The following is a 27,703-nucleotide window of genomic DNA, read 5'->3' as shown; positions in this document are numbered from 1 at the left end:
ATATACGTCCAATGGAGCAGATGCTATGTGCATTACCAGTGATAGCAGTAGTTACTATACCTCATGACTCTGAAGACTTCTTAGAAGAAAAACAGGTTGAGCAAACCTGAGCCCAACAATAGAAAGCAGACGTAAATAGAGCACGTGTGTGTACAGCTACACATTCCACCAGCAAGTGTTAACACTCCTCCAAAGTACATTTTAGTTACATCTATGTGTGGCAATCTTATGTATTCCTTATATGCACAAATTAGCGCCCTGATGAGAAGCCGTTGCCTGCTTTATTCATGGTTGCAACATATTGAAACCCAAAGGAGATAAAAAAATATTAATTCCCGCCATTCCAGAAGTTCCTAGTCACCCAACTGTTTGGTTCCTCTCCATGACTGAGCAGTCATTGCTTACACCACCATGCGCCTTGCCCTCTTCCACTTACTCAGTCTAATGTTGTTAATGGCCCCTGTGCTATGCAGACAGTGTTCCATTGGCTTCAACATATTCTAGTAACATTCCCTCTGACGCTTTCCAGTCTGCCGGAGCACAGGATGCCCTACTGTCTTTACTTCAACTAACAGTGTCACTGGTTATGAATTTGCCTCCAGAAGCCTGTCCATATGTTGTGATACTGACAAATATTCTGATTTTATCGCTCAGAATATCCAAGAATACTTTACAATTGAACAAAGTAATAGCCTGGTTGTCAAATATCTGGGCTTTAACATGTCTCCTTAGGTCTGGTTTGTGAGAAGGATGGCATGGACTAGTCCATTTCCAAAATTGTGCCAAAGAGTGACCATGTGTTTATCAACTTCAGAAACCCCAAGTTTGCAAGAAATCTTTTGTTACAATCCCAATATTGGCCCGATAGCCATGAGACAATTACAATTTTACCTTTGTCGTTTTTATATAAACCTTTTTATTAAAGCTGTAACCCCGAATGTCCAACTGTTAATATTTGCTTTCTCTGACGTTGGTTAGTAGCATGTCTTTATTTAACCTATTTCAACCACTGGAGTGTCTAGAATCAACAGGCTCAAAACCAAATTCATTGGCTCTTCCCACTCATGAAAATAATGCTGATGTGTCTACCTTTGTATGCTCCTCTAGCAGTAATCAGGCAACTTGAAGTATGATTAGTTGAAACATTTCCAGTGTCTCCTCTTAAATTACTAATGAACACTGGCAGTCATTTGTGAAATCATATGACATTGTGATGTTTCAGGAGACTTGAGGTACAGCTGACCATACTTGTGAAGGTTTTACTTGTTATTCATTTCCCTCTGCACCATATTCCTCAGGCAGAGCCAAAATTGGTCTCTTCTCTCGGTTTAAGGTATCACTGAAAAGTTACATTATCCCTATCAATTCTAACTATCAGGGGATTCAAGTGTTTTCAGTAAACTGGTTCAGAAATGTTCATTTTTGAAAGTTTATTTAGTGTTGTGGGTGACCTTCATTTTAAGACCGGTTTAAGGGTCTTGTTTGGGAACACTTTTTATCGAATACATTTCACCATCAGATTCGGAATAATCTCTGCTTTTTAATTATGTTGCTTTGAGAGATCTGGCAAATGTTCAAGAAGCAGCAGGAGGCGATAAGCTAATTTCTACATTTTCTGGTTGTGGTGTTCAATTATTACTTATATGTTTGTCCCTAAGAACATGTACAATTTTATGTTTGAGAGGTGTATCAAGATGACTGATTGTGAGCATAGTACTATCAGTTGTTTTTCAGTTCCCTGTGCCCAATTACGATATTCTTGAAGAGGAGTTTTTCATAGCTCAATTAAAAATAACGGGTTGAGAATCAATTAGAAACTTCCTTATCCTCCCAAATTGTAGCCTAATTTGTTAAATAAGAGCTTAGCCGGCTACTAACATATCCCCCATTATATTATAAGAGCTATTATTGATCTTAGTGAATCCATGAAGAGTATGCATCATAACCCAGTTAGTGCTATTAATCCTAGCAGGACTTATGCTGTGTGCGCCCAGGCTAACACAAGTCTACATCAGCTCTGGCCGGTGCACAAGGAATAGAGATGAAACAACCAGTTTGTAAAGCCTGTTATAAGTCCCTCTCAGGAAGAGGGAAATCTAAATCAGAACAGAGTTCTGTGGTTCTGAAAATCTGGATTCATATAATAGTACTGGACTCGAGAATAAAAACTTCGTCGAAATAGGACGAATTTGGTATCAAAAGACCGAGAATGACGAGTACATCATGTACATGTATTTTCGCCGTATTCGAGTGACGATTTCACCTCGAAATCGTCATTTACATTCTGAACCCTTAGCTCCCATTTACATGTTGCCCTTTACATAGGCCTTAATCCAGTTGAATTTGATTCCACAAGGACACATACTCCTTAATCGACTTCTCCCTGACCTCAGTACAAGTTAGAACCATTGCCCCAGGCCGAACTCGTTAGGTCAGTTCCCTCCCAGTGGCCGAGCAAGATAGCATCTAGGCTCAACCAGCCATAAAACCATTTGAGCACGCACACCTGCCATATCTCGCTCACATCTTTTTCTCCACTCCTTTTCTTTACTTGCTTTATGATGGGGAGGTGACCGTTTTTATTGGGGGTCCAGCAATATCTGATGAAATTTGGGCCTTGCCGGATGATTTGTTATGGGCAGCACGACATGAAATATGTACATGTCATCATGACTCTGCTTTTCTTTTGTAACCAGTAACTATAAATGAAATACCACGAATTCAAGGAATGTTCTGCCCAAGGCTGAAAATCATGTATAAAGAGAGAAGCCTGACTTCGTGAAAGTGTGCAGTCTCCTGAGAATATACCCGTATTGTACTTCTAGGACCCTGTTACCTTGGTTGCAGCCAATAAACTAATCTTTGACTTCACCTCGAAGACTCCGAGTTTCTGTAGGTCTGACTCAGGAGAACCCGAGGTCTCTGGGTGTTGATTCCCTGACACCGCTGGGTTACCGGTTCTGTGCCGGTTCTTAAAAACCCAGTACCTCAGTTGGCGCCCAGCGTTTGGGGTGATTCCAGTGGTACCAGTCAGCCTGAAGATCGTGAGGAGCTTCGTGTGGAAATTCCGGAGGAGGGCCCACCACCTCATCGACCCATGCATGTCGACGTGGTCCGAAGGTCTTTGCTGCGAGGTTCCCCGCTTCCCGACGGCTACGAGGACTGCTGCCCTGGCTATCGCCCTGATGTTGGACCCTTGAAGTTTTCGGTAGAGCGAAACACTGAGACGAGTCTTCTGGTGACGCCATCGATATTTTCAGTTAAGTATAAGTGGAGCGTCTCCCAGTCCTTAGTTGGACTTACTTTGTGGTATCTTTGGGATACAAAAGGTTTTGTATTGGTACTTGCAAGCACCATAACCGAAGGACTCGTGTATTCACGAGAAATATCGTAATCGATAAATCCTTTGAAGTTTTGGAACTAGACTAGAGAGCGAGGATGCCTAGTCTTAGACTTGGGAATTTGTTTTGTCTTGGTAGTAATAATAGGGACTCCCGATTGGAGGACTCATGTCCGGTTCCTCCAGTTGGAACTCCGACTTACGAGCTATATGTTAAACATGGGGTAGGCCCCATCGTTTACAACGAAGTATGGATTAAATACACTAGGAAAGATGGTGTTTTAGAATGGCCCCAATATGGTAGCTTTGATTCTGAAATCTTAGACAACCTTGAAGTTAAACTCTTCAAAAAGAAAGCCCGGCCGGCGATGTTTGACTCTTTCCGCTTATGGCGCAAAGAAGCCAAACAAAAAGAAATTAAATTAGCTAAGAAAAATAAGAGAGAAGGAGGACTTTCGGTAATGCAAGCTGGCGTGCAGTTTAAAGATAATGAAGAAGAGCAGATAAATGAGCAGTTGCACAGGCAACGTAAAATGGCAATAGATAAGTGTTATCCAGTTTTGCCGTCTCTTCAGCAAGAGGCAGCAAAAGAGCGTGAAAAAGACCCATTAATGTCGCAATTATTAACTTCACCACCCCCCTGTGCGCAGAATGCCACAGCACCCCCGCAACCTTTAGTTGCACAAGCTGCGCCTCCTGCTCTTCCACAGCACCCACCAGCTGTTCTTCAGCTGGCTCCTACTTCTTCGGTGCAGCCTCCTCCAGGCCCACCGACCACTTCTGTTTCACCTGTGTTTTCTACGATTTTGCCTTCTGTACTTTTTACATCTCCTAATGCTCCCTCTACGATTCTGCCTAGTACCACATCTATTTTCCCTGATACCTCTTCTGCCATCTCTACCCCCGCCTTATCTCACCCCGTTTTTCCATCTGTTTGTCCTTCAGTTTCACCTTCCATTTGGCAGAAAATGGCGAGCACTGTTACTAATCTTCTTTTACCTCTTTTCGGGTCGCCTGCTACGACCCCTAACATAGGAAGAAGACAGTTGCGAAGTCAACTGCCTGATTATCAAGAGAGAGATTCCCTGAATAGTTTAGCTCGGAAATGGGTCATGGACACTGCAAAATATGATGTACAGTCAGTCATGGAAGTCTTCCATCAATGGGAAGCAGCGACACAGAGATATGTTTTCGAACAGATGTGTGTCTTTCTTGGCGAGGATTTAGAAGACAATGATCAAGAATGCATCCCACAAGAGATGTGTCGTGTACGATTTAAGTTTGGAGAGGGTATGATTGTAGGTCCCGATGTGGAAAAGGCAGTTGAAATGTTATTATCATATCGAAGTAAGGGAAACAGTTCTGGGTCACCATCGGAATCTAGTGCATCTAGTAGGAAAAAGGCACGACAATACCCTATGAGAGAAGTTCCCCCACAGTGGAGAGAGGGTGACGCGACCGCTGTCCCACCTGTCCTGCCACACTTTCACCGTGTATGGGTACATGTCCCATGGAAGCGAGCTGAAGTTTTAGCACTCAAACAAACATTACCAGATCCGCGTAAAAATCCTGCAGGGTACTATAAAGAATTGTCGCAAACTGCTGGGTCATGTATAATGAATTTGGCCGATATCGATATGTTATTTGGGAACGTTGTTCCACAGCCTTTATGGGGTAAAATTCGTCATGTAGATCATGACCAGGAATTAGGTGACACGTGGGCTAATATTACTGCTGCAGATGCACGACAAGTTGGTGGTGCCAAGCCTGAGCCTCTGATAGCAGAACTACCTGGTAGAATAGTAGATTACATGAAAACGATAATGCCTGCAATACAAGTAAATTGGGATAAGTTATCTGCATGCAAGCAAAATAAAGAAGAAACTGTTTCAGATTTCTTCACCAGATTTGAAGAAACATTCATTGACCACAGCGGTCAAGACATGACCACAGAAGGTGGTCAGAGATCGTTTGTCGATAAATTCGTGCACAATCTGCTTCCAGAATTGTGTAGGAAATTAAAAGATTCAGAAAGTTCTTGGGCAGTCTCATCTTCAGCCCAGATATTAGCTACCGCACAGTACTACGAGAATAGAGACAAAGATGAGAAAGATAAAGTAGAAAAGAAAACTAGAGAACTCAAAACGAAAGTTTCGCTACAGCAAGCCTATCCGCCACGTGGTGGTGGTAATCAAAATAATTACGGTCAGAATCACTACCAGAATACTTTTCAGCAGCCTCAACAATATCAGAGAAACTTGCAAAGATTTGATTACACTCAACCCCGCGTAGGTCCTAACCAGTGTTTATATTGCAAACAGGAGGGTCATTACAAGTATAACTGTCCTGCCCTACCACAACGTGCAAATGGAATTTCTGGTGTAAGAGGTCATGGCAGTCAGCAAGCGCCTAGAGGTAGAGGGCGTGGAAACGCCCCTCAGGACACGCGTCCCCTTCCACCACAAAACTCTATGAACAGGTTTGATCAGCAAAATAACGTATCTGACAGGACAGCTCAATACTACGCTGATGAGTATTACACAGAAAATGAGCAGTGGGAAAATGAGGATTGCTAGGACAGCCATAGACGAAGAGAGGGAGTCGTTTCAGTTCCAGTAGATCAGAGTGGACCTTACGTTGAGGTGATTACATCAGGTGTGTCAGAACCTTTTCTGTTGGATACTGGTGCTACAAAGAGTTCTATTATGCACTCCAAACTCCCTGGTGCACCTTTGTCTGGTGAAATGAACGTTTCTGTAGGTTTTTCTGGCGCCCCAGTTAGAAATCCGATTTCTGACACTTTATCTCTTTCTGTTGGTCCTTGTGAATTCGAAGCACCCCTTATTTTGACAACAGGTTGTGGTGAAAATTTGCTAGGATTAGATTTGCTAAAAAGATTGTATGCGACTTTGTACTGTTCTCCTTCAGGAGTACAACTTACTTTAGGTAAGAAAGTGGTTTCTCCCATGTATTTGTCGAGAAATGCACTTCCAGCAGAATTGTTGATTCTCCCAGATATTCTTTGGGCTACTGGTCCAAATGATGTAGGTCTTTTAGAAATTCCACCATATGTTGTAACATTGAAGTCGAATGTCAGAATGCCACGAATTTCCCAATACAGAATATCTAATGAGGGTGAAAGAGCTTTGCTAGCGATTGTTTACGAATTAATTGAAAAGGATGTGATTGAAGAAACACGAGGCAATGTTTGCAATAGTCCTGTTCTGCCTGTTTTAAAACGAACTGACCCTTCTCAGCCACCTGTGTACAGATTCGTGATTGACCTTAGAGAGGTGAATAAAATTGTTGTGCCACAATTCCCAGTTGTCCCCGACATTACCACATTATTGACTATGATTCCAGCCGCTGCCTCCTGGTTTTCGGTGATTGACCTGAAGAATGCTTTCTTCAGTATCCCGATTGCTGAGGAAAGCAGGGATATTTTTTTCCTTTAGTTTAGGAGGTCGAAGCTTCCGCTTTAAACGCGCTCCTCAAGGCTACTGTGAAAGCCCCTCAATATACAGTCAAGCTCTGAAAAGTCAGCTTGACACAATGGTTTTGCCCAAAGGTGCCACTCTCGTACAGTACGTGGACGATTTGCTCATCGCTGCGGATACTGAGAATATTTGTAAAATGGCCACGTTGTCATTATTGCGTCATCTATGTGATTTGCATCACAAGGTGTCACTTTCCAAGCTTCAATATTGCCGACAAGAAGTGACCTACTTAGGTCATCTCTTATCGAAGGAGGGAAGGAAACTGACCCCAGAAAGAATTCAGGCAATAGCAAAATTGAGTGTGCCAAGAACACAGAGAGAAGTACGTGCTTTCTTGGGCATTACATCGTACTGTAGACAGTGGATTCCAAATTTTTCGTTATTAGCCAAACCCTTGGTGGCATTAACGTGTAAAAATACACCCAATCCCATTCCTTGGTCGGAAGAATGTCAGAAAAGTTCTCGAATTACGCACAGCATTATGTTCGGCCCCTGTGTTAGGTACCCCCAACTACAGTAAGCTTTCACATTGTATGTCCACGAGAAGGAAGGCTGTGCATTGTCTGTGCTGACTCAGTTATTCGGAGATAGACAGCGGCCATGCGCCTATTTTTCGTCAACTTTGGATCCGGTAGCACGAGCATTGCCAAGTTGTTTAAGGGCCACAGCAGCAGCAGCTGTTTCCATTCGACAGTCTGCTGGTCTAGTAATGAATAATACACTAATCGTGATGGTCCCGCATGCAGTAGACACATTGTTAAATAGGACCAAGACACAGCACTTAACTAGTGCTCGACTGTCCAGTTACGAATTGACGCTGCTAGCGAGCCATGTGCACATAAAAAGGTGCAGTACCTTGAACCTAGCCACATTGTTACCAATTGCAGAGGAATCAGATGCTTTAGAACAGCACGATTGTTTTCTTAGAACAGAGGAAGAGACGAAAGGGAGAGATGATTTGTTCGACACTCCTCTTGCTGAATGTGATGGTACATTATGGGTGGATGGTTCATGCTTTAAGCTCCCAAATGGTAACGTGACTACAGCATATGCTGTCACAACTTTGCACACAGTCATTGAAACTGCGCGAATACCACATGGTTCAGCTCAAGCCGCAGAACTCGTTGCACTGACGAGAGCATGTGTGTTGTCTAAAGGAATGAAAGTGACTGTCTATACCGACAGCCAGTATGCTTTTGGAGTGGCTCACAGTTTTGGACGATTGTGGAGAGAACGTGGGTTCCTGACTTCGCATGGAGCTAAGATTCAGCATGGTCAGTTGGTGAATGAGCTTCTTGAATCACTGACGTTGCCCCTGCAAATAGCGATCGTGAAATGTAGTGCTCACAAGAAAGTGACTGATGATGTTGGTCGTGGAAATGCATTTGCTGATGAAACCGCTAAGGAAACTGCAAAGAATGTGATGAGCCGAATGTATGTTGCGAGCCCAGAAAGATGGACTGGTGATGTTGGAATATGTGAAGACACGATAGAAAGTGTGAAGTCCATCCAAGCTGAGGCCACAGAGAAAGAGTTAAGCATGTGGAGAGAAAGTACAGGGAGAATGGATGCAAATGGTTGTTGGATTGAATTGACAGAGCAACAGAGATGGTTGTTACCCGATGCATATGTGCCTGCAGTGGTTACAATGGCTCATGGAATGGCCCATATCAGCGCAAAAGGGATTTGCGAGTTGTTGGCCCCAGTATGGAAGAATTCAGGGATTCCCAAGTGTGCAGAGAACGTTGTCAAGAATTGCATGGTATGTCTGAAACACAATCCTGGTAGGGGAACCCCAACTCCAGCTGGTCATTTTGCACCTCCTACGTATCCGTTCGAGGTTTTGCAGCTAGATTTCATACACATGGAGAGGTGCAACAACTTAAAATACGTGCTCGTGGTTGTTTGTGCCTTCTCAAAATGGGTAGAAGCCTATCCCCTAAAAGACAATACTGCCTTGTCCACAGTGAAAGCCCTTGTAAAAGAGTTCTTCCCCAGGTTTGGAATGCCTAGAATGGTCTGGTCTGACAACGGAAGTGAATTTGTGGGTCGTGTGATGAAGAGTGTGTGAAGGGCTAGGCATTAGGCAGAAGTTCCACGCTGCAAATCACCCCCAATCAGCTGGATTAGTAGAATGTTACAATGGCACGCTTAAACTTAAATTGGCCAAAATCCAAGCGAGCACAGGTCTTGAATGGCCTGACGCTCTACCCTTAGCACTCCTATCCACCAGAATGACTGTGCATTCGCGAGTGAAACTGAGCCCCTATGAAATCATCTTTGGTCGGCCAGCCAACATATGGGGAGTGCCTAGGCCCACGAAATTCAGCGAGCTGCAACACCCTATTTTGCTTGATTACTTGTATGAATTGACAGCTAAATTGCGTGTTTTATATCAACAGGTCCACAACACCTTGCCTCCGGTCACTGAGACTCCGGGTCACTCCATTGAACCCGGTTCATGGGTCCTAGTCCGCAACTTTCAAAGAACAAGAAACGACCAGCCCAGATGGACCGGGCCCCACCTCGTCCTCCTGTCTACAAGGTTGGCTGTTAGGGTGGAGGGGAAGGCCAATTGGGTCCACGGGATCCATTGTAAGAAGATACCCTTCCCTCTGCCACATGACCAATGGGTCCAGAAAGGAGGCACTGACTCAGAGCGCACAACTGATGAACGTGTAAAAGAAACTAACCCTGAGTGTGAAAGCGAGAACATTTTTCGAGAAACTGTGCCACCACCAGAACAATTGAACTCTGTAGAACCTGAACTACTATTTCTGGACCAGACAGTACCCGGGAAAAGACGCTACAATTTACGACCAAGAAAAACAGACTAATTAAAAGTGATTCCTTTTGTGATTCGAGAGAAAACCCCATGAACTAATAAAATGTGTCTTTTCCCCAAATCCTTTTTTTTAAAAAAAAGTGCAGATCTCCCATCTAGGTAACTTGCTTATTTTTGTTTTCTTCGAACCGCCATCCGGGTTCCGCTGCTAGGGTCGCGGTTGATTAAAGACTTTTGGGTGCAGCTGACGACGTTAGGTCGTTGGTTCTGGTTGGTCCAAGGGAGTTGCCCTAGACTGACGGAAGCATCCTTTAGCAGAGACAACCTACCACCGCGGGCAGCACCTTAGAGAGGATGGAGTTTCCTGATGTGGAGAGGCCTGCCAAACAAATGAACTTTAAGCAGAGACTTTTTAACACGATGACGAAGAAAAGTTTTATAATAGTGTGTATTTTTATGCTATTCAGCGTAATGGTCTTTTTGATAAGCTATGTTTTATTCTCTTTTCATGTGACATTTGCGCCCACTACATCACCCATACCTCCTCCTACTGTTTCCTCTCATTCTTTCCACCCTCTGCCTGACCACGAATCAAATAGGAGATTAGAGTTCATTAATAACTCCTTCGTTTAGTTATTACACCAACACCAACTTGTAATGAACACAACTAACTGTTGGGTGTGTGGTCTCATGCCTCACACAACGGACAAAGGTATCCCCTATTTGGTCCTGCCATTTAGTCACAATGGATCAGTATGGGCATATAGGACAATGTTCATATATGCACGAGAAATCCAACCCCTACGTTCTGTAAAAGACAACCTCAAGACTAGCGCTCTAGTCAAAGGTATAGTTGACATGATCAAGGAAGTAACTTCTTACGAAGATACCCCGGATGATGAGATACTTGCATATGTAGGTTGGAACGTGACCGGATATGGCACTACATTAAGTGAGAAACAGCAAGCCAAGAGATCGTCCCCTATCTGGATCGTACCCCATCAAGGTCACCTGTGTCTGCAAGGTATTGGCAAGAATCCCAGAGCTCAGCTAGGGAAGAGTGTCTGTACAGAAACGTATGTTTTTGGATCTCAGACTTCCCCTGCGTTTTTAGCCGCTAAGGGTACTTATTTCATCTGCCATGATAGAGCCTATACATGGTTGCCCCCTGACTTCTCGGGCTCATGTTTTGTTTCATTCCTGTTACCTCCCACCTACACAGCAGCGGCGGATTACCATCGGACAAGGGTAGTTCGAGGTGTTTTGAGTAAAGAAGACACTGCAGGTCAAGAATTTGGTGACTTTGCAATGGGTTTTCTGCCGTTCTGGGGAGCCATGGCTAACAGCAGGAACATAAGGCAATTGACAAGGGTAGTTGAATCCACCGTGACTGAAACTGCTGGTGCCCTTAGTAACCTGACTGCTGAGCTCCAGTCGGATCGACTTATGACCCTTCAGAACCGGGTCGCTTTGGATGTAATACTTGCGGACCGAGGTGGAGTATGCAAATTGATCCAGTCCAGTTGTTGCATTTTCATCCCAGATAATGCTCCAACAGTGTACAGGGCCATCTCCAAACTACATAAGATTTCCGAATCTATTCATGTGGATAAAGGAGATTGGTCGTTAACGGGATGGTTCTGGGAACTGATATCTGCCTGGGGATGGAAAATTCTGATGGTCATTGGGATGGTCTTAGCCATTCTTTTTCTGTTCTGTCTATGCATACAGTGTGCTCCTGCAATATGTGGCCTCTGTGCTACATCATGTGTAAGGAAGCCTGTGTCAAGAAATGAACTAAGCACTAGAATGATGTTACAGCAACATCTCAATGACTTTAGGAATATAGATCTGGACTCAGACTAACATGAGGATAGATTAATTGCCTATGTAAGGGCAAAAGGAGGGTCTGTGGTTCTGAAAATCTGGATTCATATAATAGTACTGGACTCGAGAATAAAAACTTCGTCGAAATAGGACGAATTTGGTATCAAAAGACCGAGAATGACGAGTACATCATGTACATGTATTTTCGGCGTATTCGAGTGACGATTTCACCTCGAAATCGTCATTTACATTCTGAACCCTTCGCTCCCATTTACATGTTGCCCTTTACATAGGCCTTAATCCAGTTGAATTTGATTCCACAAGGACACATACTCCTTAATCGACTTCTCCCTGACCTCAGTACAAGTTAGAACCATTGCCCCAGGCCGAACTCGTTAGGTCAGTTCCCTCCCAGTGGCCGAGCAAGATAGCATCTAGGCTCAACCAGCCATAAAACCATTTGAGCACGCACACCTGCCATATCTCGCTCACATCTTTTTCTCCACTCCTTTTCTTTACTTGCTTTATGATGGGGAGGTGACCGTTTTTATTGGGGGTCCAGCGATATCTGATGAAATGTTGGGCCTTGCCGGATGATTTGTTATGGGCAGCATGACATGAAATATGTACATGTCATCATGACTCTGCTTTTCTTTTGTAACCAGTAACTATAAATGAAATACCACGAATTCAAGGAATGTTTTGCCCAAGGCTGAAAATCATGTATAAAGAGAGAAGCCTGACTTCGTGAAAGTGTGCAGTCTCCTGAGAATATACCCGTATTGTACTTCTAGGACCCTGTTACCTTGGTTGCAGCCAATAAACTAATCTTTGACTTCACCTCGAAGACTCTGAGTTTCTGTAGGTCTGACTCAGGAGAACCCGAGGTCTCTGGGTGTTGATTCCCTGACACCGCTGGGTTACCGGTTCTGTGCCGGTTCTTAAAAACCCAGTACCTCAGTACTTGCAAGTAGTTAATTCTAACTAATTAGATATTACCCATACACCCCCATGCGGTGCACATATTGTTGCAGATCAGTGGGCGAGTCATTTTGAAAACATCTACCACTATGCTGTTCCAGATAATAAAATAAAACACATTTTATTCACACCCCGCACCCACCCCTTTTACTCTTAATATGCTTGGAACATTCTGCACTAGGTTCTGCAATACTAGAAAGATCTTGTGGTAAAGCCCCTCATCCAGATGGTGTCCACATTGCCTTGTATAAATCTGACAATGAGCGTTGATCCGTGCAAATTAATTATGAACATTTTCAGTAAGCTAGCAGAAGTGAGTTTCCTACTTCAAGGCATTCCACTACTGTTGTCTCTGTTTTAAGAAGTGCGCCCTCAAGATGCCCTGTGCTATAAGTCGATCTCTTTCGTCGAGTGAGGTAAAAGTGGTAGGAAGAAATGTACTGCACATAATTGTGGCCTGGGAATCTGATTTAGGCATTCTGACTGATGTGCAGTATGGTTTAGGGACTAGGAACAATGCTTAAATCTATATCTTATTATTAGTGAGTATAATGTAGCTAAACCGATCTATGTTCATCTGGTTTTTATGAACCTAAGTAGTTAATTCAATCTCATGACCCGGTCCAAAATCTGGCACATTTTAACACAAGTGGGTCTAGATATAACTTCAGTTGACTTTTTGCGGGCTTCAGACACCGATCTCTCAGCATAAGTTGGATGTGGTGACCAGGGTGAGTGCGCAAAATAATTTAAATTGGATAAAGGTGTTAGCCAGGGCTGTGTTCTTGCACCAGTCTAACTTATATAATGGCAATCTTAACTTGTGCTTGCTTTAGGAAGGCCAGGCTATGCCCCCAATAATTTCGCGACCCATACTGGCATTATTTTATGCCGAGGATACGGTTTTATTTTCCAGTACCCCAAATTATCTTAAACATTTAATTGATGCCATGGTATCATTTATGGAGGACTTTGAGACACATTTTTGTAAAAAAACACATTATGGCTTGCGGACCAAAGAATATGAAATCTAGAAGTTTTTCTGTAAAAGAAAACGCAAGTGAAAAAGTACACCACTTTTCTTATCTGCGTTGCATTTAATTCTACCAGCTTGCCGGCACCATCTTATCCTAAAGTGAGAAGTATTTTGCCAGGCTGTGTGGATTTTGTATCATTTTTTTGTCAAACAAAGGTAGGAAGCCAATCGCCACATTACTTGAGAACTACAAAATTAAAGGTTTGCTGATTTTAACATATGGTGCTAGCGTATGGAATTACTGTCCGTAGAAAAACCTTCAAAAAGAGGAAAATTAATTTTGCCAGCGCTTTCTAATTTTACCTCTCAACAGTGCTCGTTATTTTAGCCAAGTCAATTAGATTTAACTTATATTGAGGATCTTATAGAGCTGGCCCCTATGTGTTTGTGAACATCGGTATAGACCAACCACAAACCGAGCTTAAATTAAGATATCTAAATTGTTCTACAGGCCTCAATATTCTTTGGCTCCTATACATCAAAACTGTGGTAGTAGAGTTGGTTATCCGGTCCCTATTTTTATATCTCATTTCAATTAAAAAAAATTATAGGGGTTAGGTAAAGAAGGTGTTCCTGGAACGCAGGCAGAATCCGAGAGAACTAGGTCAAGAGAATGATCTGATGCACATTGTTGTGCGCATATTAATTTTCTTACTGTGGGTCTATTTTCTCTAAGCCAGACACCTGTGGTGGGTTAAGGTTAGTGCTACTCTGAATTCCTGTTCTATTTGGGTTGGGTTGATTTTGCTTATTTAATTTAATATTTTGAGTTCTGAGGAAGTAGAGGTATTACCCACCTGTTGACGAAACGCGTGTTGGCTGAATTCTTTTTGGTGGATGTACAATACCATTAATGTTAGGAATTTTCATTGGCTATGTGAAAGTCAACGTTTTTCTATTGGACTACACCTCCTTTGGCCGAACATGGATTAAAGTGGATTTATATTCATTTAGTGTTGGATCAACATTGATTTATTCTTACTATTTCAGTGCTAGGCCTCCTTCTCCTTTTGAGGGACATATTAGGGTTGCCTGGTAACCGGCCCTGTTCCCTTTGAGCACCATTCAAAATATTTTAGATTTTCTTCTTTCCCCCATACGTATTGCAGAGCGCCTATTGTGTTTAACCTGGTTACCAGATTTTTATAATTAATCTGAGAGACCGAGGAATTGTCAAAGTCTTCACTGCGATAGTACGCTATATTACAGGTTTCCTCAGGCATGCAGCTGAATTTAACAATGGTTGCACAAGTATGGGAACAAGCTCTTCTTTCAATTTTTAGACTAGAAATCATTATGTTATCTTTCTTTTCCAGAAGGCCATTTTGGTAAGGAACTGATTTGGGTTTGTCCTTGCAATGCTCTCCCTGTGTGGGCACTAGGGCTGCGAGCTACCTGAGACCATTATTTGTATTTACTGTGTTTTTAAATTGTTATTGCACTTCGTTTTTACATTGTTTTAAAATCGTGCTGAAAATCTTCTGGGGGCTTCTTATTAGCTTACATTAACTGGGAATTAGTTTAGAGGCACTCTAACACCCCTTCCCACGCTACATCTCCTTTCTTTCGCCTTACCGCTTTCATTGTTTGCAGGCGGCGGCGGGCGCCATCTTGGGTTGGGCTGGGGCTGCGCTCTAGTCGCGCTGGCCTCCCGCCCTCCCAGACTATTTAGCTTCCTGTTTTCAGTCGCTCGCTGCCTTTCTATGCTCTCCCTGTGTGGGCACTAGGGCTGCGAGCTACCTGAGACCATTATTTGTATTTACTGTGTTTTTAAATTGTTATTGCACTTCGTTTTTACATTGTTTTAAAATCGTGCTGAAAATCTTCTGGGGGCTTCTTATTAGCTTACATTAACTGGGAATTAGTTTAGAGGCACTCTAACACCCCTTCCCACGCTACATCTCCTTTCTTTCGCCTTACCGCTTTCATTGTTTGCAGGCGGCGGGCGCCATCTTGGGTTGGGCTGGGGCTGCGCTCTAGTCGCGCTGGCCTCCCGCCCTCCCAGACTATTTAGCTTCCTGTTTTCAGTCGCTCGCTGCCTTTCTATGCTCTCCCTGTGTGGGCACTAGGGCTGCGAGCTACCTGAGACCATTATTTGTATTTACTGTGTTTTTAAATTGTTATTGCACTTCGTTTTTACATTGTTTTAAAATCGTGCTGAAAATCTTCTGGGGGCTTCTTATTAGCTTACATTAACTGGGAATTAGTTTAGAGGCACTCTAACACCCCTTCCCACGCTACATCTCCTTTCTTTCGCCTTACCGCTTTCATTGTTTGCAGGCGGCGGCGGGCGCCATCTTGGGTTGGGCTGGGGCTGCGCTCTAGTCGCGCTGGCCTCCCACCCTCCTCACGGCCTATAAATGAGCACCAATTATAGACGGCGCAGCGGGCTGGCGCAGCGGGCGCGCGCCGAAGCCGCGCCAAAGCCAAGCCCGTCTGCGCCCGTCAGCGGCCGGACACGGCCCAGGGCCATGACCCCTGGCCTTTTTGTGCGCTACTCCTCGAACCAACTTAGACTGCTCAAGCCGTGCCTCCTTAGCCACCACTGTATTCCCTTACCTCCCCCAACCGATGTGAATATTAATCCCGCCCCGTGTCCTGGCTGTAATTTCCAACTACCACCCCCACTGTTACCCCATTCATTAGTTCCTGATGCCCTCACCTGTTTGCCTTTCGCCCCATTCCAGGGATGTCGAGCGGCGTTAATTAACACACGCTCGCTACCTTGTCACAGTCTAGATATTAGTGAGTTTATAATTAATCACGATCTCGACTTTCTTTTTGCTACCGAAACTTGGGGAGATGCGGGCTCAGGACCTGACTTTTGTCAGGCCACCCCGGATGGTTATAGCGTGGTGAGACATGACAGACAAATAGGAAGAGGTGGAGGACTTGCTATAATCTATAAGAATCAGTATTATACCACGCTTGACCCCATTACATCCACCTACTGTGAAGCTGCAACTTTTGCAATTAACATTAACTGCAAACAAACTTTTAAAGGCATTTTGCTCTACCGACCTCCTGGACCTCGGAACTCCTTTCTTGGGTCCCTTTCTGAGCTAAATGACTACACAATAAGCTCTGCTGATTACACAGTATTGGGAGATTTTAATTTCCCTTTGGAAGAACAGGGAAATCACGGCACTGCCCAACTGACTGCTGATTTCCTTACTCTAGGACTCCAACAATTGGTAAACGGTCCTACTCACCAGGCGGGACATACTCTAGACGGCGTGTTTACGAACAACTCTCTTATTACAATATTAGATACCTTACCTCTTACCTGGACTGACCACAGGGCCATTATATTTGGTATTGATACTCGCCTAGTCATCCTCCCCGCTTCTAGACCTCCTACCAGGGCAGCAATTCGTGCCTGGAAGAATGCTGACATCCCTCAAATGGCAAATATCTTGACACAATCCTCCCCTATTATAGGGTCCAATCCTGTCCCCTCAGCTTCTGATTTCCAAGATTGGATCAGGAATGCTGCTGATCAGGTTGCTCCAGAAAAGTCCATCCAACCTAATAGAAGGTCGCCTTCGGCGGCATGGTATACAGAAGAGCTTAGACTTCACCGACAACATTGTCGGAATTTAGAAAGACACTGGAGGAAATCCTATTGCCCCACTGCTAAGCAATCTTACAAAGATGCCTTAACTATATACAAAAAGGCCATCACTACTCGGAAAATGACTTTTTTCTCGAGTCAAATAAACAATGCCAGGAATTCCGCCAGAGAACTGTTCTCAGTGGTCAACTCCTTATCTACACCTCCATCGGGTCTCGGAGTAGAACCCTCCCAACTGTTCTGCAACGCACTGTCCACCTTTTTTACTACTAAAGTGGCAGATATCTATGCATCCTTTGGTGGTGATACAGGGGCTAGATCCACTGCTAGCAATAAGGAACTTCCCCATAATAACCATGACCATCTCTCCTCTTTTGCTGACACCTCTGAAGATCAAATTAGCCGACTTATTTCCATCACCAAGTCTGGATCTCCTCTGGACCCATGCCCTCCCTCAGTGATGGCTAATTTAAGTCAGGTGATTTCCCACCCACTCATGGAAATCTGTAACACTGCCTTTCAAACCGGATGTTATCCAGCTCCGTGGAAGAAGGCAGTGATTAAGCCTCTTCTGAAGAAGCCCTCCCTGGACCCCTCCGCCCCGGTCAGCTATAGACCAATTGCCTGTCTTCCCTTCCCGGCCAAAATTTGCGAAGCTCTGATGAATATACAGCTCTCAGAGTTCGTCGACACGTACCAACTCTTAGACGAAACGCAGTTTGGCTTCAGGAAGGGACACGGGACGGAGACTGCTTTAATAAAAGCCTCTGATGAAATCAGAACCATCATGGACCAGGGAGGAACGGCCATTTTAATTCTTCTGGATCTATCCGCTGCATTTGACACGGTCGACCATGCTATTTTGGTCGACCGTGTCACAGCTCTGGGGATTGACGGTTCGGCTAGAGACCTTATTTCATCTTTTCTGGCCGACCGCACTCAGACAGTTAAGTTGGGTAATTTCTACTCTCCCGTCTCTGCACTACCATGTGGAGTACCACAGGGCTCCTCGCTAAGTCCCACGTTATTTAACATCTACGTAGCGGACTTAGCGAGGGTAATAAAGGCCTATGGGGTGCGATTAACCTCCTACGCAGATGATACCCAACTGGTGCTGGCGATCCACAAGAATGGCACAGCAGTGGCAGCCAATTTTCAGGAAGCAATGCTTGCTGTCAGTACGTGGATGTCCTCCAATTGCCTACGGCTCAACTCGGATAAAACCGAGGTTATGACCTTTGGCAACCTCGCCCCAGAATGGTCCTCCACTTGGTGGCCCAAACAATTGGGCTCCCCACCTGTCCCAGTGGCAAAAGCGAGGAACTTGGGAGTCATCTTCGATAGCAAACTAACCTTCAACCTTCATGTTAACAAGGTTGTCTCCTCTGCCTTCTTCATGCTAAAGAAAATAAAGAAACTGCTGCCTTATCTCCCCTCCTCCGCCGGGAAGACCTTAGTTACCACTCTGGTATTTTCCAAAATGGATTATGGAAACGCCCTCTTCCTTAATACCCAGAAATCTGTGCTGTCAAAGTTACAGTCGGTACAGAATGTGGCTGCTAGAACTCTTTTAAACATCCCTCGCCGCCAGCCTACTACTCTTGCCATCCGCCAGCTTCACTGGCTCAGAGTAGAGAGCCGTATTAAGTTCAAGGCCCTCTGCATTGCCTATAAGGCAGTGCATGGAACAGGACCCAAATTCCTGACTGAGGCACTCCAGCTGTACACCCCCAAAAGACTGTTGAGATCTGCCAACACTTGCCTTCTTCCTGTACCTCGCACCAGAACGGCAACTTGGGGAGACCGTCGCTTTTTAGTGGCCACACCAAAACTCTGGAACCTTCTTCCATTAAATATCAAAAATGCCCCCAACCTGATGAGCTTCCGGAGGCTCGTAAAGACATGGTTATTTGACCAGTGAATTCTATTATTATGGTCCTGTTAGCTCACACATGCGCCGAGACACCCCAGGGTATTTGTTTGCGCAATAAAAATCACAAAAATAAATAAATAAATAAACAATGAAATTTCTCCTAAGACTATGCTACATTTTGCTTTTTTTGTACTTTTGTTTAGCTGCTTACAAGCAGATTCTTAATCCCTTTGTTGAATAATAATGGATTTGATAGTTGTGGACCTGCACTACGTTTTCTTTTTAAACGCAATAAGGAAATATACTTTGTTCTGCTATGGGCGGTTCTGTAAAATTTGCTTTTCATAACCTTAATGGCATTTGTGATGTGTATGTTTTTATAATAATTGTTCTGTAATATGTACTTTTATGATTATTTTACAATCATTGCATGAGGATTTTTTGTTTGACTGATTGACTACCAGAAACAAACTATATTCAAGCATATTGGTGGGCAAGTCAATCAAGGTTCGAAGCTGGCTTGAACCAAAAGTTTGGCTCAAGCTAAAAGTTTGGCTAAGTCTCAGCCCTTGTCCAAAGGAGACTGGCTCCAAAACAGATGAAGACAAGCACCAGGCAATGCCCCACTCCCCGTATTATTATTTTTTTTAAAGATAAACTTTCTAACGGCAAGACACCCGAGTAGAAATATAAAATATGCTTTTTTTCTTTGACTAAATGCTGGCTCAAATTGTTTCTTGGTAGGAAGCTGCACTTCACATTTGTTTCTAGAAAACCAGACCATCTTTCGTGGGATCTCTGATAAAGCTGTTTTGCTATCCTATTTAACTGCCATCGTTAAGCTGTTGAGCCAAATCTAAAATGACTCTGTTTTTGTTACATCAGTGGAAGCCAATAACCTTAAAATAAAAGTGAAGTGTGCTGCCTTCAACTTAACATTGCAATTTTTCGGAAACGACTTGCATATACAAGATATACATTTTATATTTATGAAATAAATATTCATACTAATATTACATAACTATACTGTACTAAATACTGGCTGATGAGGGATGAAACCCCCCAAATCGGTCCCAGGATGCTTGTTTACAGTCCAGGAAGGACCTGGTCCGGGAGTTTGGGCTGGATTGTTCCCATGGGGAGCAGGGCCAAGACTGATTTGCATATGGCTGGGTTTAAACTGGAATGGCATGGGGAGAAAAAAAAACGATGGATTTAAGCCCAGAACTCTGTCCTCGGGGGTGAATGTTTGACATTGGTCAACATTCTGTCCATCAATTGTTCTTTCTGCATTGGTCACATATAACTATAACATTAAGCGTATATGGAACGCATGTGAAGGCTCATATTTTTCTACGCTCATCAGGACGCAGAGATATGCCAGATTGTGTCCAAGTTTGTTTGGTAAAGATTTTAGTCACTCAAAGCACTGCCAAAACAATTTATGATGTATAAAATATAATGCATTAAAAGTAAATACTAACACATTTAGATGAAATATTTTTTATTTTATTTTTAGAGCATCATATATTTTTTTTAATTCAGAAGTTTTTATTGGTAGTTTCCATAAACAAAAAACAAACCTAAAACATACAGTAAAACATAAGCATCATCAATGTAGACAAATAGTATGATGGGAAGTACAGAAGGTTAAATAAATAGAAAAATAACTGTCCGGGCAATGACAAGCACGTGGAATCAGAGAAAATTCAATATCAAGAATAGACATAGATCAACAATGAGGGGCAGGTTGCATAACAGCAGTCATATATAACATAGTATCTTCACTGGGATGGGTAACACAGGAATACAGTCTTCAAGTTGTGAACTCTGGGTAAACATAGAAGAAACAGTTGAATATGTTGTAGTTGTAGGTCCGTTGATAAGTATGAGTGGGTATGGGGATTGGGGAGTGAGCTGAAAGTTCAAGGAGGTTTATTTACACTAAAATAGTTGTCAAGGGAAGTCCACATTTGTCTATGGGGGTGGGAGGGGGGGTGCCATGGGGAGTTTTGAAGAGCAATATTATCTGCAGCTCTCAGATGTGTGACCCAATTTAGCATCATATTTTTACCACGCATTTCTGGTCCAGCTCCAGTTCGTGCTTGGTCTCTTGCGGCCAAACCAGAACCCTGGTTCGAGCTTTATTTGCTGGCTTGTGCAACTCTACTCAAACTCTCAGAGAAAAGCAGTAAAGGGGAGTAAGCTTTTCCGTAACACATTTTTGAAAATAATCAGCTAAGTTACAAGTATTAAAATTAAAGATTGCTTTCAATTTGTAAACGCATTCCTTTTTGTTATTCATTATGAGGACTTTACATAGCTAGGCACGTCAATATTGTGAATCCAATCCAATAGCACGTGTATTGTTCTGGGACATACCTTCAATGAGGCAAGTGGGTGTTCTGGTCCAAGTAAACTCCAGTGAAAGGCAGCCAAATCTTCATCAGGTAAAATGTGATTCCCTAACACAAATAAGCAAATGAAAAAATTAATACAGATAATTAATTGCCTTTTTTTGTACTGGGAGTATGCCTTGAAGTAAGTCAACAGCATCGCCAAATTAGTTTAAGGTCTCCATCAACAATTACTTTCAAGTTAATGCAGAAATAACATCAGAAAAAGTATTTCCGAGCAATACTTCATATGCAATTATAGCTAATGAATAATTGTTGTATGATGGCATAAAAACCTTAAGCACATGCAAGAAAAGCTCAGTCATTAGGTGTCGTATTGCTAGAGAGCTCTACTCAGACATACCTTACATGAGGCTAGAGAGACCGTTAAATCTGTCTCTTAGGTCATCATGCCTGAAATCACAATAATTTATAAATATAAAAAAATAAATAAACACATGTAAACAGAGCTACTTTGATTAGCCTCTTGTACCTTTGGCCTGCTCATTTGTAATTTAAACATTTTCTTCCACCCCCACAGCATACATCATGATGGTGGGTACGTACAGATGGTGGGTCAATACATTTGCGAGAGTTTTTTCCAATTCTGTTTTCTTTCTGAATGTTTTAGGCTACCCTTGTGCGTTTAAACTATCCATAAAGTTTACACTAATTTAAAGCCAATAGTACCTTTTCTAGCACTAAAAATAATCATTTAACAATGATCTACATTATAACTGAAAAGGGCTTCTTTTCCTGTTCCAGGATACCTGCAAGGAAGCACCCGTGATTTCAATTATGCTTACAAGCGATGGTTAATATGCTAATATGTTTTTAAATATACATTTTTTATTGCAACTATCGGAACACCACGTTTAGACAGACTTTTTTTTATGGGAAATATGCTTGCAATAAAAAAGTTTTTTAAAAAAGAAGCATGTCAGCACCTTACCAGAGCCAGGTGTATTGTCTTTGCCAGAGCATTGTGTGCTGTACTAATGTCCAGGAGCTGAGCATAATTACGCTACTGCCCACACCAAACCTACCCCCTTACATAATCAAAAGCAAAATCCCAAAAATAAACTACTAAAACTAATATTTTTTTTAAAAAATCGTTTTTCGTCTTTTAAGAAAACAATAGTTAATTTAGATTTCCATTTTTCAACATTTTAAAACTACTCGGACTATGTACATATTTACACCCAAAAAACCGTTTTGGAGGTTTTCTTCAAACACATTAGACAGTCTGAGATGGTGGAAACAGCAAGGTTTTTTTTGTTTTTTTTAAAAAATCGGTCACTCCTTGTAATACACTTTGTTCCCGCTAAACACTTCATTATTTACCAGCAATATTTGTGGTTAAATAATTAATTGGAGACTCTTTTTAGGTCTCGCCTAGGCAGCACCTGCGCCGTATCTTTCAGACATGCTGTATTGAGGATATGGGCATGAAGCTCTGCTCACTTTCCGCCCATCTTTTTATTGGACTCCTGTCACGGGCCTCAGCAAACTGTGGCTTTTCATTGGTCAATAGGCTTAGTAGTCTATCCTTAGTACCGCATTTTCTCTTCTTGTAATCTACATTGAGGACATCCCCCTATTACATGTGTTGTTACTCGGCACGTTTTAATCACGGCTCTGTGCACTATTTTCTTAAATTACCTTTCTTCGACCTGCCATTGCAGGCAGGAAATGCTTTCCCGCAGCCTTTTTCTTTTTTTTAACCGGCACCCTTTGCGGATGCGGACCTGTAGCACATAATCCAAGTAATCCGGTAAAGTTGAAGTAGGAGTTTATTAACTTATAACTCCACCCAGCGTACGGAGCATCCCTTCCATGGAAAGCAAGAACGGTCACTGACTAGCATCGTTCGAACTTCTACAAAACGGATGTACCATGCGTGAGCCACATATTCAAAGCATACCAATATACATAGTAATACAAGAGGCATCACGTGCGTGGTCAATTAGAATACAATAAAGCATTACGCGCTACCCGCGCGATGCACGCTTACCACTAAACGACCTTTCTTTATGCCGGCTAGCCGTATTTACTGTAACAAACAAAGTCTTATTTTTATTTTTTTTTATTTTAAAGCTCTCCAAGCCGTGCTTTCACTTTAATGGCGGTGGTGCCCCTTTCTTTATGCGTGTCTCGCCAGATTCACTTTGGAAAACAGGCAACTAAGTTTGTCCCCTGTTTTTGGCTGTGGCGGCTCACAGTGTGAGGTGTAATTTCAGTGGGAAAAGCTCGAAGGTGCAGGTACAGCCCATTGTTTTCATACGCCGCTTGCATTGCCAGTTTGCAAGTAGTGCACCAAACAAGAGCTAGACAAGCATTTGCAATTCAATAGGTCTCGCATTACTGAAAGATTGAGCTACTGGCGCTGTTAATAATAATGCAATGCCAAAAGCTCAAGCTTTCAGTAACGCAAGATCTATTGCATTGAAAATTCTGGTTAAGATCAGGCATTAGCAAAATCCATTTGATTTTTCCAAAATTATATGTATGATATAATATACTTATATGGGCTTTCAGCCACTACTCTTCATCATTCATCTGTTCTTCATATTTTTACTTCCGCTCACAACCGCATACTGCACAGCAATGGGTAGATGACTTCAGCCACTGACTAACTTCACTGGTAGTGCCTGAATTCCTCCCTTTCACAAGAAGCACATACACAAAGTAGATCCCTTAGGTGCCTGGGACTATTATGGCAATGAGTAGTACTCAAGACATCCCCAAAACATTAACATCCCCAAACAAAAACAAGCACTGGCAAACAATAAGCTCTCACCCATGAGATGTTTTCCCACCTATATCCATGGTTTTCGTAGAATGGGAGGGGTACTTGCCCAGAGGAGAGCCACTGGCAGTCCATAGATACTCACTGACTGCATCTTTGGCAATGAGCGACACCTGGTAAGAAAGAACTGGGATTGGAGGTTGCCCAGGGCACCTCAATTGATTTTCTCCCAGGACGACCCAAAAACAGGTTTCTAGGGGTATGCTGCCCATGCGCACTGTAGTCCAAAGGAAGAGTCACCTATCTCGTGATACTTCGAAGACTCTTTCAAGACAACAAGGTGCAATTATCCTGACCCAACACTAGGCTGCGATCTATGCTAAGATATGAATTCAGCAGCCCACATGCCTCGAATACAGGTTTCTAGGGGTATGCTCCCTAAACAGCAGTTACAGTGCAGATACAGTGACCCAGTGAAAGTGTAATAAATAGGAGGGTATGCCATCCACACTTGTAGGCCCAGTGGGTCAGGGTTTACCTGCTTCGAGAGGAAAGCACCCAAAGACTGACCCTGGGGAGGCCACTTCTGACTAGAGGCGCTGCCTGCGCTGCCATAGAGACGGCAGACAGGAGAAGTGAGAAAGAAAAAAACCCTCCCTATATGACCCAGCCAGAGTGTGTCAACCTTGAGAGGACTGTCACCTCCCCAGAAATCCTGGATTGCCAGGCACCTGGTCAGTCTAAGAGTATAGACCATGAATTAAAAGCCACCTACAGGGTGTCACCTTTGAGATGGCAGAGAATGAAAGGAGAGTAACACTGGAGGGGCAGCTCTCACTCTGAGAAACGTAAGAGGCCAAAGGCAGTCCAGGAGTAAGTAAAGGACTTCTTACCAGCCCCACGTTTGCAAATAAGGTCCAACCAAGCCACCAGATTGGAGGCAACACCAGGAAGTGAGTGGCCACACAACAGCTGTTAGAGGCATCTGTTGGTTGATAGCTTTTTGGGCACAGCTTGCTATGGGTTGGGGCCAGAGCCTGGGCTAGGGGGCAGAATGGACTACATCACCTTGTTGGCCATGGTGGTACTATCCACCTACTGAGATGCACCTGTGAGCAAGTTATGGTTAGTCGCCTCACAGGTAGGGTCTGCAGCCGGGGAGAAAGGTTTCCTGTGGGCAGGTCAATGGCTAGGTAAAGTGGTACAGAGGGGTACAGGTAGGTTCAAAGGGACATAGAAAAGACAAGTGCCACTGCAGAAGCAGCGAACTGTCCCCATTCCATTGCCTGAGCAGAGGCCATCAAGGAAATTAGTTAGTCTACCCTAACTCTTGGCCGAGGGCGGCCTGTCCAGGAAATCCACATTTTCCGTGTGTCACCACGTATTTTTCAACTTTCAAATGGATCCTATGTTTTTTTGCTGACCCTAAAACTCAGTGCACTTTACCCCTACTAGCCAGTGGTAGAGCGCTTGTGTTCTTCCTTTAAACACTGTTAAATTGGCATAATCCACATTTTTATATTTAACTTATCAGGCTTCTCCAACAAGTAGCTCATGAGCAACTGGAAGCTTTCTAACTAACTGCATTAGCTCTATGTGCAGTCATCCCTACTAAATTAGAAGCTTTTGCATGGTCAAATTAATAAAAGTAAATAAAAAATTTGTGTAGTCAAAAAAGAAAATGTGTTTATTTTTAGAACTCATAAGTGATGTTTGGAGAAAACTAGAAAATTTCCAAAATGCATTAAAAGTTGATATTTGAGTGATAAATTATGTGGCATTGGGGATAAAAAACAAGTTACTTACCTGTACACTGTGGTTCTCCAGTATTGTTCTTTCATAGATTCACATGCTTGCATCTTCCCCGTCGCCATGGTGAGAGTCTCGCGGTAATTAGAAAAGAAGTACCACAGAATTACATGAGAAACATCCAGAAGTAGAGACAAACGTTGGGAGTCGTCAGCCTCCTTATGAAGATCCAACCTTCGACCAATCACAGACCAGCCCAAGACCTCAGCTCACCAGACCTCAGATTTCGCGCACAAGTGTGCTAAGGTAAAGAAGTAGCCTGAGATCAGATGTGGCAAGCCTAGACGGGGAGGAGGGAGGGCTGCATGTGAATCTATGAAAGATAATACCGGAGAACCACAGTGTACAGGTAAGTAACTTATTTTTTCTCGTGTTGAATCTTTCATAGATTCACATGGTTGTATCAGAGTAGTTAGCAGTGTAAAACCATAGCTTGCAGCTAGGTGAAGCCCTTCTTTTGCCAGAAGAGACATATGGAACACATGATTATCTTTATAAATTACACATTAAAACAAATCAAACAATTCATAATTGACAATCAAATACACAAGACCAAATTGAAATAATAGATATGACAACACTGTACCTTAGGCAAAAAGATGTCTCAAGACAGCTTGACCCACAGCAGTGTCTTCTTTCCATGCCGAGTCTAAGCAGTAATGCTTAGTAAATGTGTGCACGCTGGCCCATGTTGCCGCTCTACAAATGTCTGGAAGCGACACACCGGCAAACAATGCTGTAGAAGCTGCCATCATCCTTGTTGAGTGTGCAGATACCTTCGCAGATAAAGGTTTTTGAGCCTTGCTGTGGCAGAACACAATCGCAGAGGAAATCCAACGTGCAATACTGTTTCTTGAAAGGGCTTGACCCTTTCTAGGTGATGTAAAGGACACAAACAACTGATCAGATTTTCTGAAAGTTTCTGTCCTCTGCATGTAGAACTTGATGCATCCCTTCACATCCAAAGAGTGCAATGCTTTTTCCGTGTTGGATGAAGGATTCCCAAAGTACGTGGAAAGCACAACTTGTTCATGCATGTGAAATAAAGTTGGAGCTTTACGAATGAATTGGGGATTTGTCCTCAAAATAAGCTGATCATGTCTGATTTGAAGAAAAGGCTCAGCAATCGTGAAAGCTTGGATCTCACCGGCTCTTCTCGCCGACGTGTGGGCTAAGAGTAGAGCCGTCTTCCAAGAATCATATTTCAAATCAGCTTTATGAATGGGTTCGAAATGTTATTTCCTCAATTGAGGCAGAACTGTATTTAGTTCCCACGGAACTGCAGGACGTTTCAAGGGTGGGAAACCTCTGAAGAGTCCTTTCAAAAACTCCTTAACAAGTATTGTTGACCACAAAGAGAGTCCCCTGGCCTTCTACGAAACCTGGAGATTGCCGCCAGATGCACCTTGATTGATGAGTGAGCCAATTTAGACTTGGCTAAGTGAAGTAAGTAGGGCAAGATTTGCTCCGGAGTTGACCAGAAAGGATGCAATTCCCTTTCTTTGCACCAATGACAGAATCTCTTCAATTTTGCAACATAAGCCCTGTTAGTGGATGGGGCTCTGGTTCGTTGCAGAATGGACCTGCAATCTGGAGGGTTGTTAAGTCAGCGAATTCATAGGCTTGAGGTTACAGGCTGACAAACTTAGAGACTTTATTTGAGGATGAACAATTTGACCGTTGCTCATCGAGGGGAAGTTCGGTAGTGTAGGAAAGAGAATGTGTGGGATATCGAACACAGGAGAAGCTCCGTGTACCAGAACTGCCTCTGCCATGCCGGAGCTATGAGAATCATACGGCATGGTTCTTGCTTCATCTTGTTCAACACTCGTGGGA

The 27,703-nt window shown here is 43.2% G+C and overlaps 1 protein-coding gene across 2 annotated transcripts in view; it reads right to left on the bottom strand.

The window, feature by feature from the left end:
• FAM120A (family with sequence similarity 120 member A) overlaps positions 1–27,703 on the bottom strand; it is a 401,275-nt gene that overhangs the window by 266,004 nt on the left and 107,568 nt on the right. For both annotated transcript variants that reach the window (XM_078661614.1, XM_078661613.1), the window contains exon 3: positions 21,296–21,378. In XM_078661614.1, coding sequence (XP_078517740.1) covers positions 21,296–21,378 — 83 coding nt within the window. The remainder of the gene's footprint in view (positions 1–21,295; positions 21,379–27,703) is intronic.

Source organism: Lissotriton helveticus, chromosome 9 (assembly GCF_964261635.1).
Source record: "Lissotriton helveticus chromosome 9, aLisHel1.1, whole genome shotgun sequence".
Lineage (NCBI taxonomy): Eukaryota > Metazoa > Chordata > Amphibia > Caudata > Salamandridae > Lissotriton > Lissotriton helveticus.
Note: the sequence above shows the minus strand (reverse complement) of the source record. Positions and strands in the feature narration are given on the sequence as shown.